The sequence below is a fragment of the Candoia aspera genome, chromosome 7 (genome assembly GCF_035149785.1).
Source record: "Candoia aspera isolate rCanAsp1 chromosome 7, rCanAsp1.hap2, whole genome shotgun sequence".
Taxonomy (NCBI): domain Eukaryota; kingdom Metazoa; phylum Chordata; class Lepidosauria; order Squamata; family Boidae; genus Candoia; species Candoia aspera.
In genome coordinates this window covers 46,386,850-46,403,087 of record NC_086159.1, presented here as the reverse complement: position 1 = coordinate 46,403,087, position 16,238 = coordinate 46,386,850, and the positions used below count along the sequence as shown (strand labels likewise).

The 16,238-nt window shown below is 38.4% G+C and overlaps 1 protein-coding gene across 4 annotated transcripts; it reads left to right on the top strand.

Moving 5' to 3' along the window:
* The first annotated feature begins 3,166 nt into the window (after window positions 1–3,166).
* On the top strand, window positions 3,167–14,985 carry MDM2 (MDM2 proto-oncogene). 4 transcript variants are annotated; one of them, XM_063309175.1, is made up of 11 exons: window positions 3,167–3,304; window positions 3,772–3,859; window positions 5,699–5,773; window positions 6,230–6,363; window positions 8,026–8,075; window positions 8,427–8,494; window positions 8,623–8,683; window positions 9,539–9,693; window positions 11,226–11,375; window positions 12,512–12,589; window positions 14,153–14,985. In XM_063309175.1, exons 2-11 carry the CDS (start codon window positions 3,776–3,778, stop codon window positions 14,702–14,704), a joined length of 1,407 nt encoding a protein of 468 aa, XP_063165245.1. In that variant the 5' UTR covers window positions 3,167–3,304; window positions 3,772–3,775; the 3' UTR covers window positions 14,705–14,985. The 4 variants fall into 4 exon arrangements, with proteins under 4 accessions (XP_063165245.1, XP_063165244.1, XP_063165247.1 ...); XM_063309174.1 differs by having other exon boundaries at window positions 3,769–3,859; XM_063309177.1 differs by lacking the exon at window positions 3,167–3,304 and adding an exon at window positions 3,502–3,680.
* Window positions 14,986–16,238: the final 1,253 nt, after the last annotated feature.

Below are 16,238 nucleotides of genomic sequence, written 5' to 3'. Positions count from 1 at the left end.
ATTTGGTTCTCTCTTTTGGAATGTGGATGTATGCCTTGCATCCAAACACCCACAAGTGCTTCACACTTGGTTGCCTACCATGCCACAGTTCAAATAGTGTTTTATCTGTTGCTTTTGTTGGTAGTCTATTTTGTAGGTAGGTAGCTGTCATCACTGCTTCCCCCCAATATTTCCTGGGTAGGTGAGCCTCCATGAGCATGCACCTGACCATGTCCATGATTGATCTGTTTTTCCTCTCTGCAGCACCATTTTGTTCAGGCGTGTAAACTATGGTTTGCTCGTGTCTTATGCCCTGCTCTTTGAGATACGTCTGCATTTTATTGCTTGTGAATTCGCCCCCATTATCTGACCTTAGAGTTTGGGGTTTCCTTCCAAATCTCTTCTCCATCCTTGCCACATACTGCTGTAGCTTGTCAATGGTCTCTGACTTCTCCTTTAGCAGATAAGACACACAGTACCTAGAGGAATCATCTATCATAGTTAATAAATATTTGTTACCCATAACAGATGCTTGAATTGGCCTACACAGGTCAGTGTGAATTAGCTCCAGGGGCTGTTTGGAGCACCTGGTGCTTTGTTTTGGAATTGCAGCCCTAGTGGCCTTTCCCTGTATGCAGGTTTTGCACCTTGCATCCTTGATTTCCAAATTGCTTGTTTTTCTTCATCTGAAGAATTGCATTTAAATCTCTGTGTTCAAATCGTGCCACAGGATGGCGCTGTTGTTCTCTTTTCCTTGGTGACTAGCCACGCATGCCATGTCTGGCCTCTCACAATTGAGAAAAATCAAACCTTGATCTAGGAATCCTGTTAAAAAGACATCTTTTTGATCCATTATTTTGCATTTGTCATCTTTAAATAGAAGGGTATGGCCCTTTTTCATGAGGGCAGATGTGCTAATCAGGTTCGTTTTCAGTCCTGGAACATACGAAACATTAGTTGCAATTATATTTCTCTGGGTGGTTCCACACCTTAGGAGGGCACACCCCTCCCCTTCTACTGGGATTGTTCTTCCATCAGCCAAACCGATTTCTTCCTTTGAACTTGGGTTCAATTCAATACAGAAATCTGGATCATTAATCACATGCGTACTGCAACCACTGTTTATAATAAAAGAAGGGCAACTTTTATTAATTGCTGAAAATGCAACAAGAGTTGTTTCTGGAACCTTTTCTCTGTTGGTTTTCTGATCTGCCTTTCTGGCCCAGCAGTTTTTCTTTAAGTGCCCACTCTTCCCACAAAAATGACACTTGATGGGTTTGTCTTTGAATCATTTGTCTGCTTCTGACCACCATCTTTGCCCTGAGGCTTTGAAAAATAGCCTGCCTCATGATGGGTCTGTTTTGAATTTCTATAGAAGGCCTGCCTGCTATGCTCAGACTTTAATTGTTGAATTAAATCTGAGAGAGGTTGTGTTGACCCTCTGTAACTTGCAGCAAAGCTTCAATAATTCTGGGGGAGAGATCCTAATAAAAATCCAACCTGAATTCTATTATCCAAAATCACATCATTACTAGCAAACTTGTTCAATAATGACTGTACTCTGGAAATATGTTTATCAGTATCTGCATCTGGTTGCAGCTTTACGTTGGATAACTCTCTCACCAAATTAACAACTTGGGAATCTCCTCCTTCCCCAAAGAGTTTAAACAATTCCTCCATCATTCCTTTTGTAGTTTCTCTCTGCTGGATCTGCACCAACATTGATCCACCTAAGGAACTCATAATTAGTCCTTGGAGTTCAAGGTTACTGGCTGCCCAGTTTGCACAGGCTTCTGAATTTAAACTAGGAGGATCTTCCTTCAAAACATTATACAGATTCAGAATCTTTGCCTGCCTCTCCATCCAAATTATAATATTAATATTAATAAAAATATTAAACCCATTAGATATTAGCATAAATATTTTAATGAAAAAAATCCTATATTTTAATTATATTTTATATTTTAATTATACTTTACATTTTAATTATATTTTATATTTCCTATATTTTTAAAAACAAAAAATGAGAACAGTGACATTGTTTTGAATTTTTGCAAATATCTTCAATATCTGGCAAATAGTTTTGATTTCACAAACCCTTGAGAGGGTCTTGGGGGACCCCCAGGAATCCTCAGACCACACTTTAAGAAACACTGGCGTACACCTAAAGAATACAGTTCCAACATATCAAGGATAAAATTGTACATCTCCTTTATACTACGGTACTGAATTTCACTATTGAGAGGTTCAAGATCACACAGGGAGAGTAAGCATTGCTGCCTATTTGAGAAGACAAATGTAAGCTGCGATAGCATGAAAAGTGCAAAGCTGTCTGCTGTTTAGTGGGGTCATCACCCCAGACAGATTTCCCTTTTGTTCAGATGCTCAAGGCAACATACACAACCCTCCTTCCTCTTGTTGATCTCCACAACAATACTGCAGTGAAGTAGGTTGGGCTGAGAGAATGACAGGCCGTAAGTCATCCAGTGAGCTGCTGTGGCTGAGGGTGGACTTCAACCTGGATGAGAGGCCACCAGGAATTCTCAGGGCTGTAAACTAACCTAGGAAGATGGCAATGGCAAACCATTGCACTACAGTTGTTAAGTAAACAGCAAGGATGTGTCTACGTAGCCAACTGGAGCTGAGCTTCACTAGAGGGAGGCTGGACTTTATCTTTCAAAGGCTGAGTGAAGTTAGAAGCATAAATCTACTACAGCACATGTCAGGGCATGTTCCTTTGAGCTGCTCTTTCACATGCTGTATATTTAGACCAACACAGCAATGTCAATATAAATATCTCTTTCAGGTTGTGGAAAAAAGACTTCGAGTAAACATGCATCAGATTTTATGTTCGTGTGTCGACCCAAAAGTAACCGAAGCCAAACTGAGTTCTATACAAAAACAAACAGGCTGATAGGATGGCTGTCTTGCTATAAACCTTGTGCAGTTATTTAAAATTAAACTCACTGAATACAATGCAATGCAGGAAGTCTACAGCAGCAGATGATCCCCTACGCTTATCTGTTTTAAAGATGCACGTTGAACCATATCGCGGGGCAGGCCCCCTAAAGAAAAAAGGACCCCCTCCGTGCAAGGCCGGTTGCTCGCGTTCGGCTGGGGGAAGTCGGGAGACGGCGCGAGCGTCAGCAGGCCCGGGTGGGGGCGCCACGCAGGCTCCTCGCGCAACTGCGGCCAGGAAGGGGTTCCTGCCGCCGCGGAGAAAAGGAAGCTTCAAGCGCTTGGGTTCGAAATGGCGACGCGCGCCGTGAAATTTGGCCTCCGCTTTCGGGCGGAAGCGGCCTGCTTTCGCTAAACGGAGGAAGAGGCGCGTATGGAGCCGGGCGAGGGGGAACGAACGCAAGTGAGGGAGTCGGGGAGCGCCTCGGGAGTTGGGCGGAAAGAGGGGTTTCCTAGGATCCCAGGGGGTCGCGTTCAGCTTGGAGAGATCGTTGGGAAAAGGCGAAGACGGGCGGCGGTGACGGCGGCGACTTCTCTCCATTCCCCCCCCCGTTGTTGACTCAGCTTCTCTCTCGAGTCATGCTCGGACATGCCGGGCCGCTCTTTTTGGAAGAGTGAAGTCCAGGCATGCCCGTAAACGAACTCGCGGGCGCCGCTATTTATACTCTGCCCTTGGGAGGTTCCGGGCAGGCAGTTGCGTGGCGTTTGGAGTTGCGACTCTCGTAGCTGCGGTTCCCCTCACGGTAAGGAGATCAAGGCGCTTCTTTGGGTTTTGCTCTCCTGTCGCCTAATGCACCGCCTCAGCTTACTTGGCTTTTCTTTCCTCCCTAGCAGGCAAATGTGCAATACTAAAATGGCTTCTGGGACCGACCAGCCCGCGGCTGGCACAGCTGCCATTGGCCGCTTGGATCAAGAAGCGCTGGTCAGTATGCGGGGCGATGCCGAGGCGCTTCCGAAGCGATTGTGTTTTCCAGGATCGCGAGTCCCCGCTCTTGAGCGCCCATGGCGATAGCGTTAATTGGAGGGGCAAGGGCGGCTTGTTAGTGTAAAAAGCTACTCTGTGTGTATGTGCACCATGCTAGGACAAAGGTTCGGTAAACGTAATTTGAGGAAGAAACATGGTTAAGCAAGTTGGGTGGCTCACACATTTTAAACTTTAAACCATGGTTTAGGAACCACAGTGATGTGGTTCTATCAACATCCTAAGCCACAGGTGAGCAAATGACAGGTGGATTTAGCCAACGTGGGAATTTTTAAATATAATTTTTTACATTTTTTAATTTTTTTTAAATTTAATTTTTTACATTTTAAAAAAAATTTTAATTTATTTTTTTTTAAAAAGGGCCCAATAGGTTCCTTTTAAAATTGGAGAAGTCTGACCTACTTCATTGTTCAGAATCCTTTGCAATCTCTCTGTCTAGAAATTCAGAAAAAATCTAACATTAGCTTATATTAATTTGCTTGGGGGAGAGTCAGTTTGGTGTAGTGGTAAAGGCATCAGGCTGGAAATCAGGAGACTGAGTTCTAGTGCCGCGTTAGGCACAAAGCCAGCTGGGAGATCTTGGGCCAGTCACTCTCTCTCAGCCCTAGGAAGGAGGCAATGGCAAACCACTTCTGAAAAACCTTGCCAAGAAAACTTCAGGGACTTGTCCAGGCAGTCTCTGAAAATTGGACAAGATTGAACAGATTAAAAAAAAAATTGTTTGGGAATAAATTCCATTGGACTGAAAGAGCTTACTTCTGTGTAACTATGCCTGAGATGATTGTTATCGTGGAGCCAAAGCCCAAGGGGAAAAGCCACAAGTGTGCTGGGAATTTTAGACTAGTCAGATTTCTCAGGATAAATTTCTCCGGCACAAGGGGGGTAGTGCCTGTCACTTGAATGGCTTGAAAGACTGCTAGGATAGAATTGCAATATTTAGATATTATTCTGTGTTTGAGACTGTAAGACATTTTTGAGGCAAAGTGAAGATCCCTAGAGAATAATTTTATCCTCATTTTGAGACAGGCTCAAGGCTGAAGATGCTAACTATGAGTGGGTACCCATTTTGTGGTAAAGTGTAATTTACCTTTGGCTTAAGAATATTGTGCAAACCTATTTACCAGTGGGTTGGTTGAAGGATGTTTTCAACTTCCCAGTTCAGGGTTGAAGAGTGGCTGGCTGAAAGTTTTAAGGGAAAACTAGACCTTAGGTCTCCTCAGTCATTTTTGTAAAAATGTGGAATGTGTGCATAAGGAGCTATTCTGTTTGCATTGATCAACTGCCTAGAAAGCATTTTCAAGCAGTGGCATCATGTAGAATCTGCCAAGCCCCAACATTCCTTTAGGCATCAGAATAAGATACAGTTGGTTGTCAAGGCCTTTGTATGTTTTTCATTTCACATGTTTAATGCTGTTCTGTTACTTAGTTTGGTTATGTTATTGTGCTGTCTTATGTGCATAATTTATATTTATAAAAATATGTGAAGAACCAATTTCAGCTGATCTCATGGTAAGAAAGCAGATTTTAAATAAAATAAAATTCTCTGTTATTTGGGCAAGATTTTTAATCTTGGGGAATGATAGAAATATATCCTAGAAAATTGTGCTTTTTTTCCTTCTGCTTTTAGATACAACCATGAGAACCTTTTTTGCAGTTGATCTCACAAACATTTGCTACTGTTGAGCATATTAAAAACTTTAGAGCTAGGTTAGTTTTTGAAACACTTCCCATATTTTGAACAAGAACACAACTAAACAAATTACATCTTTATATTTTCAGATTAAGCCCAAGCCACTGCTTATGAAACTTTTACAGTTTGCTGGTGCAGAAAAGGATACTTTTACCATGAAGGAGGTAAATATATTCATTGCAGTCAACATAGGAAGTGAAAATGGATTAGGTGTTTACACTGAACAACATTTGGAATTACAGTAACATAACTGAAGAGTGAACAATACTGCACAGCTGAGATGGTGGGTTGTGATTTTATCTTAGCCTTATATATGAAGGCAAAGGCAAGATCCATATTCTGTTTTCCTGACTTACCAATTTTCAAAGGTTTATTTTCCACATTCAGTGAATATTTCTAATTTCAGAAGGGCCCCAGAATAGTATTATAACTGAGACATTTATATAATGTCCATATCCTAGGTTCTCTTTTCATGCCCGTGCTGGGATGTGATCCAGCGTTGGAAACTAGCTTTCAGTTTAAGAGATGTAATGATTCTGTGAACAGTCTGTAGTAAATACAGTACAAATTCTACTTTTTAAATCTTGTGTTATAAAATTGTTTAATGTTTGCTGTTGTAGATTTTGTTCTATATTGGTCAATATATTATGTCTAAACGTCTGTATGATGAAAAGCAACAGCATATTGTCCACTGTGCAAATGACCTTCTGGGCGAACTGTTTGGAGTACAGAGTTTTTCTATAAAAGAACACAGGTAAAAAAATCTTGTAGCTTGGTCTTAAATGCTGTGCTATAGCTTTGTTGGCATGAGTTTATGTGCCAGACGTATGTCAGTTTAGATTGTCTATATGATTATAGTTAATTCATTTTTTATGTAGAAATCTAACCTTTTATATTTCTGTATTGTCTATCCTTAGTAGCTGTAATAAGTATACTGTAATGTGAAAATGCTATCTACAAGAAAAGCATCCAGATTTTGGCATATTTATTTATTGCATTTATATCCTTCTCTGAGAGCTCACAACAGATTATTGGGAGTGGGGGATAAGAGTGTCTTCCAGATCCAGATTTTTTAATGTACTATAGCCAGTGTGATACAGTGGTTAAGGTGCTGGGTTGGCACTGAAGATCCAGCTTCTAGTCACCTTTTAGCCTTGGAAACCCTGGATGACTTTGGGCCAAGGCTGAAGGTAGACTAGAATCTGGATCCCAAGTGATAACCCAACACTTTAACCACTATATCACACTGGCTATACTAACTTTACACAATCTGGATCTGGAAGAAGCTTTAATATGGCTATTTAGAATCCAGGCTTGAAAAACAACAAAATATGCTGTTGCAACAAACTCTTCTAGGTTCAAAGGTGGACAGATGGTTAAAATGTGTCAGCTAGGCTCTTAATTGGTGTAAGTAATGATATCAAAGTAAAGGGAGACTGAGTTCTAATTCTGCCTAGTTCTAGTCCTACTTTAGGCACAAAGCCAGCTGGGCAACTTTGGGCTAATCACATTCTCTCAGCCCTAGGAACAAGGCAAAGGCAAACTACTTCCCAAAATGTTGCCAAGAAAACTGCAGGGACTTGTCCAGGCAGCTGCCAGGAGTCAAAACTGATTCAAAGGCATAAAATGGGGGTGGGGGAGATCATATGATACCTACTTGTATACTGGAAGATCTGTACTGATTTCTGAATGGCTTAGAGTAGTGTTTCTCAAGTTTGGCAACTTTAAATTCCCCTGGCTGGAAAATTCTGGGAGTCAAAGTCCACACATCTTAAAGTTGCCATGGTTGAGAAACACTGGCTTAGAGCCTAACACAGGGACCACCTGTCCCATTACAAGCCTGTCCAGTTAAGACAGAGAACCCTTCTTGAATATGCCCTCACTGACCAGGCTTTCCTTTCTGGCATGCAAAAGAGAATCATCTCCTCTGTCACTCTCCCATTATGGGAGTTTACTGTAAAATCAAAGTCTTAATTACCTGTTTGCTGTTTCTTCCAGGAAAAAAAAATTAAGTCCTTAAACTTGCGTTTAAAACTTCTTTCGCTAAGGATTGAAAGAAACTCAGCCGGTGCTGTAAAACTTGTCGATCCAAAGGTTCCTAATAGCTGAAAAGCAGTTAACAAGCAATTTCTGAAAGTGATTAGAAAAGGAAGTATGTGAACCCTGTGTCCTTAAAGGCACCAACCACGGGTTGAGCAAGATAGCTATTCCCTCATCTCCCAGAGCTCTAAACATGCTGGAGACTGCTGTCTTGTTCTTCATTCCACTTCAGTCATTGGTTCCACTTTTAGCAGAGCTGTTTTCAGTTCACCATTTCTTTCCCAGAAGCTCCTGAATACATCCAAACTTTTTTCAGCATTGCTTTGTTCACTATTCTTTATGTCTAACGCTACGATCTTGCTTTATCTTTTAAAAGGCAATTATATTTGATGATTTCCAAAAACCTGGTAACAGCCAGCCAGCAAGGTAAGTTGATTGCTTTAATAAGCTTGCACTTACAATTGATGGACAGAGGGCTTTTGAGAATTTTTAAAGTTAAATTGTGCAATAAGAATTACTTTGCTCTTTCTGAAAGCGCAAATAAAAAATCCACTGAATTGTTGCATGCTTAAAATTTTGAAAAGAGAATATGCCCTGAAATGTAATTTATATAAAAGTTTATTTAATCCTATTCTAACTGCATTGTCCAGCATGTATTTCTGAATTTTAAGCAATTCATACTTACGCAACTGCAAATTATTAGCTTATTTTTTAAATGTATATCTGAACTTCCTGCTGTCCCTCTTTGGTGACTTCCAATATGTATTTCTTTTGAAGACTCTAATAATGTTAACACAGCTATGAATCAGTCCAGATGCCAGCTAGAAAATGGAAACATTCTAAAGGTAATTTATATTACATGGTATATTCCTCTCTGCTCTTTCAGTTGTAAATCTGTAATAGTTACTTTATTAAACAGGAAACTTTACAAGAAGCAAATGAACTTTAATAAAATAGTTATTTTATTAAGCAGGAAACAATACAAGGAGCAAATGAAGCAACTACTTCCCGAAGAAGAACATACAGTGAAACAGGTACATAAATGTGTATATAGTGTTTGTTGCAGTGTTTCAGTACTTATAGTCATTTGAATATTCAAAGTTAATTATTGACTAGTAATACAATTGTATATGTTGTGTGGAAGTAGAATTGTTTATTTGTTGGCTGACCTCTGACTGAGATCTGATTTATCATACTCTTTGGCCTCAAATCTAACACTGGGAGTTTAATTTGTCTGTCTAATACAGCAAGATGTAGAAATACAGCTAAGTGGGATGCAGACAGCTTTATTCATTCTACTGTATCCAGGCTATCATTCATCCTTATATCAATAGATCAGATTACTTCATACTGTTCTAATTGTTTTAGTGAAAAGCAAATTGCACTACAATATAGAAGCGTTTTAATTTAAATCTAGTTAAAAACATAGTGAGATAATACAAATTTTATAAAGTCATTGCTATACCATTACTACTGTCAAGTGAAAGCTTGATTTTTTTTAATCTTTGTAAAATAGTGCCTAATTTTAAAAATATTTAGGACTGCTTCTTTTTAAGATAGCAATCCTATGAACAATTTCCCATTATGATTTGGGAATTGCGTTGAAAATATATTACATTTTTTACATAGGGATGTCAATAGATGCCTTAGTGAGCTGCTACCACTTTATGCTAACATTTTAAGTAGCACCTGGTGATTTCCCTTCAGAACATGGAAAGAAGATTCAGTACTCATAATGAGAGATATAAGACATAACCATCACCTAAACTTTCTGAAGTTTGGGATTTGCATGGCAAAGAGAGTTTCTTCATTCAACTCTTTTCTAACACAAAATCTGAGATTACTTATACAAACTTGGTAATTTGCTTAAGAGATTTTTTTTCCAACAGAAGAAAGTGCTTCAGAAGATATGAATTATGAAAGACAAAGAAAAAGGCACAAATCAGACAGTATTTCCCTTACATTTGATGAAAGTCTTAAATGGTGTTTAGTACATTGTGAACGAAGCAACAGCAGCAGTTCAATAGATTCTCCACCAAGTCCAGTAAGTAAATACTAGTTTGAGTTTCTAAACAAGAAACTTACTGTGTTAAATCTGTACCACTGCAAGTAAGGGATAGTATGAGAAAGTACTACCATGTAGGCACTAACCTGACATGTCAAAAAGAAGAAAACTAGCCAAAGCTTCTCAGTAATATTCTAATTTGTTATCTGTAGAGCCTTTCCATCAAAAATAGGAGAGTATTAAATTAAACATCTGTATTCTGAAGGCAGTAGATCACTGGGCAATTTTTTCACGCAGTGAGTAGCTGGAAGGCCTCTTAGGCAAGTACTTGAAACAATTAGCTCTCATGTATAGTACTGGATGCAATAGGAAATTTTTCCCCTTTGATACTTATTACACTCTTATATTCAAACCCCAGTTCTGTTGCATAGGAATACACCCTCCAAAAAGATAGTCATTTTGATATGTGTATACTGTGACTAGTAGCTTTCATAGTTTGAACTCTCTTTTTGTGGATGAATTTACATAATTTGTAGGATGGAATTACCACTGAGAAGTTTGTTGTGAGCAGCCTGAGTTGCATATTTCAGGATGTTGTGTTTTTTCCACCTGCACCCTTCATATGTAATGAAACTTATGTCTGTGTCCTTCCAGCCTCCATTTGCGCACTCCCTCTCTTAGGGGCTTGACCTATTTTAATCGCAATGTATTCTTACTTAGTATTACATTAATACATCTGGAGCCTTTCTCTGTAAATGCAGTCACATTACAGATTTTGCAAAATAATGGCTTAAATTCTGCTTAAATAAGCCAGTGCTTTGTTAAATTAGGTATTTAAAATAGAGGAATTAAAAATAAGATTTTGAATTTGCAGGGTGGTTAATAGCAGTTCTGGCTGAACTATCATTTTCCACAACATACATGGTTTGACAAAGCATCAGTATAATGCAATAGTAAATCAGCAATGCAGTATTCGTAATATCAGAACTGGCCTGTACAAGCTGCAGGGTAACACAGTAAAATATTGTTATTATAATGCTGACAAAACAATTTCTTCGAAGATTTGTGTAGCACAGCAGGTGAGACCTGCTAAAATGCTAAACATTCCACACACAACCAGGGTAGGACAATTCTTTAACACTGTATGACAGCTGATGCCGTATAATCATTGTTGCTTAAACACAGTTTGTCTCTTACTCAGTTCAGTTCATGCCATTTTGAAACTGTTAATCAAGAATGTTCTTCCTTTAAAAAGATGTGTGTTTAACTTTTAATTATGCAGGTAGCCTATTTTTTAAGAAAGAAAAATATTTTTCCCATAACAACGCTCTTATTGTTCAAGAAATATACATTTTATCTCTTCAGTGTGGCAGCTACCACGATTGGAAAGTAAATATAATTACCTGCTTGCTTAGAATTTTACTAGAAGTTAGTTCCCTATCAACATAGTTTTGTTTCCATTATTTCAGATACTCTTTTCATTCCATATATGTATTAAATGCATACAGTTTTAGGGACCTCAGCTTTTAAATTTCATTACTATTCTAATCACAAACATTTTCTCTCTCTAGGATCATGCCAGTTTAAGTGAAAACTCAGACTGGTTAGATGAGGATTCGGTTTCAGATCAGTTCAGTGTAGAGTTTGAAGTTGAATCTATCTACTCAGAAGACTATAGTCCTAACGAAGAAGGGTTTGAGCTAACAGATGAGGATGATGAAGTATGTATATTTAAGCCAAAATCAGATGGAATGTTGTTTCAGAAATGTAACTTCTGTATGAACACTTAAAAGTTGACACAAGTGAGTCAGCTATCAGTCTCTCAAAACCTAGAGGTACATTTCTGTGAGAAAGTATTCAGAACCTTTCAGAGGTTCTGCTTATCTTCACTACTCAGTGTTATCAGAAGGACCCACATGAAGCTCTGATATATAAAAGGAGTCTGAATGAAGAAATAAACCAAAGTTTGGTGCTGGGAGGAAATACTTACTCACTGAATGGTATATTCTGTTACTCAGTTTTGAAAAAAGAATCCAGATGTTAAACCTAGGACTTTTCAATGCAAAATATTCTATCATTAGTCTGTGACCCCTTTTCAAATGTGTCTGATAGAGCTGTGTACTGACAAGTCCTGGAAACTTTGAAGATTAGTAAAAGAAGTTGGGAAATACAAAAATAACTAATAGTGGCAAAACAGTATACTGAAGACTGTGTAGTGCCTGTGAAGCTTTCTGTCTTAAATCCATGTTTGCTTATTCCCCCCAAGCTTCAGACAAAGGCTGGGTTCACTCATTATGCAAAGTTAGAATGTGAGTTATTTGGTGTGGTTTAACACATTGTATGAAGCCAGACATTCTATCTTGTATACCCTAGTTAATGTCATAATCTTCTGAAATGGATCTCCTTGACTTTTTAAAACAAATAATTGTTCAGTACAGTAGGCAGCTGATTTTGGAAATATTCTGAAAGAGTTGGAAGCTGTAACTGTTTCAAATCTTACTTCATTCTTGTTCCCAAGGACAATTGCTAATAAGGTTTTATTGATTGTTAAAATTATTCTGCTAACATTAAATATTGAGAAGAAATTTTATTTTATTATTTTATTATTTAATTTTTATCCCGCCTTTATTATTTTTATAAATAACTCAAGGCGGCGAACATACTTAATACTCCTTACACCTCCTATTTTCCCCACAACAACATTTTCTTCTCAGACAGCAAAACAATTGCTTGTAAAATTGATAATCATTGATGGAAGAGAACTAAAATTTTACAAATTAACTTTAATCTAGAGTTATAAAAACATGTATTTTGTGTGAATTTTAATTTAAGATAATTTAAAAACCATTTTCATTAGGTATATCAAGTTACTATATATCAGACTGAAGACAGTGATATGGATTCATTTGATGGAGACCCTGAAATTTCACTAGCTGTAAGTAAATTCTTGGTTTGAGACAAATTGCAGCTTTTGATTTTGCGACATATTCCTTAATTTATTGCAAATTCCAGGGGATGGCCCATGTGTCTGGAAACATACATACATACTGTACATACAAAAACTCAAATAAGAGGTTAAAATGCATCTAACATGATATTCAAAAATGGTGTTTTCAGCTTTAATTGAGTGTTATTTCAATGAATTGGAGGATTATGTTCTATTTTCAGGTGCCAATTATAGTGGTATAGTTTTCTCTAATAAATACTAATATAACAACCTAACTAAAAAAAACATACTTCATAAATCTTTTTTTAAAATCATTTTGTCACATGTGGGATATTAAGAGTGCACCTTAGGAAAGAATGTATATCAGCCCCTTTCCCCAAACCATTAAATGAGAATAATTTCCAAAATAACAACTGGTGTGGTTGCATTGAGGTAACTAAATGAGAATTGAGTCTATCACCAAATCAGTCTGCAGGAGATCAAGTACCTCTGACTGCAGAGTGCATTATAATAAATATCATGCCAAGTCTGAAATCCTGCAGGGATCTTCCTCTTCTGAAACCATCTTGGTGAAAATGTTCTATCAATTTTAAATCACTTTTCTCTAAGCATAATTATTCTTTCCCTGAAACCAAGCTGCTGTAGATAGCTGTACCATAAAATATATTAAGCAGCCCTGGCCAGTTGAAACACTTGTAACATGAAGTTTTGTTCCAGCCAAGGACATTTTGCCTTTCAGAATATATTCACCTCACATCTTACCAGAGGCCAAAGCATCTGACTTAGCACTTCCAGTCAATTGCTATTTATATGCAAAGCTTCAATCTGTCATGAGAGTTGGAAGGAGTAGATATAGATGAAATACAGGCTGTACAGGTAGTTCCTGACTTATGACCATTCTTTTAGCGACCGTTTGAAGTTACGAAAGTGCTGGGAAAGGTGACTTATAACCAGTCCTCACACTTAAGACCGTTGTAGCATCCCTGCAGTCACGTGATCAGAATCTGGGTGCTTGGCAACCAGAATGTATTTACTACAGTTGCAGCACCCCAGGGTCACGTGATCATCATTTGCGACTTTCCCAGCCAGCTTCCAACAAGCAACATAAATGGGGAACCGTGTGATTCACTTAATGACCACATGGTTCACTTAATGGCCACCACAAATGTGAAATCGGGTGCGGTCATGTGATGCCTCGCTTAACGACCACACCATTTAATTACGAATTTTCCGGTCCCTATTGTCATAAGTCAAGGACTACCTGTACATATTTATATCTGTGAAAACATCCAACATGAGTAGCTCTTCAAAATTCTTTTAGATGACAACACATCTGTTGCATAGTGCCCCTGCTTTGAATTCATGTGTCTATTTTGTGCAAGTAAGGATTGTAATAATCAGAGGGGTAGTTCATAAGTTTGTCTTAGAAATATTGTCCCTTCTGGGAATTTCTTACAGCCCACCATGTGCACAAAGAACTTCATAGTTGATCTTTTATTTTGATAAAAGTGTTTTCCTTAACACAAATTATTTCTGTCTAATTTACCAAAGGATTATTGGAAATGCTCAAAGTGCAATGAAATGAACCCACCTCTTCCATCCCATTGCCCAAGATGCTGGACTCTTCGGAAGGATTGGCTCCCTGATAAAAAAGCTGAGATATTCAAGAAGTGCAAACTTCTAAATACCCCACCTTTAGATCCCGAGGAGGGCTTTGATGTTCCTGACTGTAAGAAAGGGAAAATAAATGAGGATAAAGAAGAAGAAAATGCAGAACAAAGCCCTGAATCTCAGGAAAGCGAGGCATATTCACAGCCATCTACATCTAGCAGTATGCTTTACAGTAGCCAAGAAGTTTGTAAAGAATCTGAGAAAGAAGACACTGAAGACCAAGAAGAAAGACTGGAACCTGGACAGCCTGTCTCCAGTGTAGAGCCTTGTGTCATATGCCAAACACGACCTAAAAATGGTTGCATCGTACATGGAAGGACAGGACATCTGATGTCATGTTTCGTATGTGCAAAAAAATTGAAGAAAAGGAACAAGCCTTGTCCAGTCTGCAGGCAGCCAATTGAAATGATATTGCTAACTTATTTTTGCTAGCTGCGGTACAAACAGAACTGTTCCCATATGTAGAGTAACAGAGTATGCAATTTTGAATGTTTACAGAAATGTGCTTACCTTCTAAAATACAGAAATTTTTAAACATTGCACTGCAATTGATAGTGTGATCATGACATTCTCCAATTTTGTTTTTTGTGATTTGCCCAAACAGTAAGCACATGTATACATAATGACATGCAAATTGTGATTTTCAGAACTTATTCTTTTATTCTCTTGGGGTAAATGGAAATAAAGTATATATTCTATTCTAAAACTGAAAACTGCTGACCTACCTATCTATGCTGATCCAAAATGCTATAGGAGAAGCTATGTACAATGTAGAGCTTCAAGCTTATGACCTGTTCCCAATGTCTGAAGATCCCCAGCATGAAATCTTACACCTTTGTCACAGTGAAGTTTTGGAGGTCTATTCAAGTTGTGTTCTTCAGGCCATATCTGTATTTCTCTGGTGAAATTATAAAGACCTACTTAAATTTGTGCTGTGACCAAATGCTATGGGAAAGAATTTTGTTAAAAGGGTTTTTAAAAGAACTGTACTTCTGAAAGTCCCTGAAATAAGAGTTAGCATTCCAAGCACTTGCCTATTACAATAACACATTCAGAGTAAGCAAATACTATTGTACAATATATGAATTGCAAATTATCATTTACCAATAAATTTTTCCGATAGGTAGTCCATCTTTGCCTTTGCTTATCTTCTATATTTTAATAAGACCATTGACCCATTCGTATTTTACTCTCCTTTTATAGTTCCTCAGTTGACAGCAGCCATAGGTTATTGGTTTCCAGTCTGTCTTTGGTAGTGGGGAAGGGCAGCAATGTGTAGTGTTGGCTCTTTCCCTCTACCCCTGCAACCTAAAGATTGTAGGTGGTGATCAATTTACTTACAGCCATGATAGATTTTCTAAAATGGGATCTGGAAAAGAAGACCTTCCACTAATAGGTTGTATTTTGGGGGCTATTTGGCAGGGTTATACTTTTGGGGTGTGTGGTTAGGTTGTTGGACTAAGATTGGAGAGACTAGAGTTGAAGTCCACTCTGAATCGCTGACATTCCTTGAGCAACTTTGGGCTAACCACATTTTCAGCCTGACCTACTTTACAAGATTGTTGGGAGTGGAAGGAGTGCTTTGTACATTGTCTTGAGCTCCTACAGGAAAAGCAAGCTATAACAAATAAGTGATACAGATGTCTGCAAATGGAGACCAGGAGTTACAGTATCACTTCCCTTTCTCTCTCTGAAAATAGTGATATGAATGAATCCTCCACCAGCTATATCAAATAGCTGTCATGCAAATTCGCCATGCAGGTAGCATTTTCTGAGTGTCCTATGAAAGGATATTACTTGTCCAATACAACAGGAGACAGCAGTCTGTTCTTGAGCATCATAGACCGGTACACATCAGGAATCAGGACTGGGTTGCTGTCTTTGGCATCAGTCCATCAGAAAGCTTGTCAGTTGATCTGGTTGGACCTGAAATGCCTTTGAATCAAAACAGGGTTGCTGCTTCTCA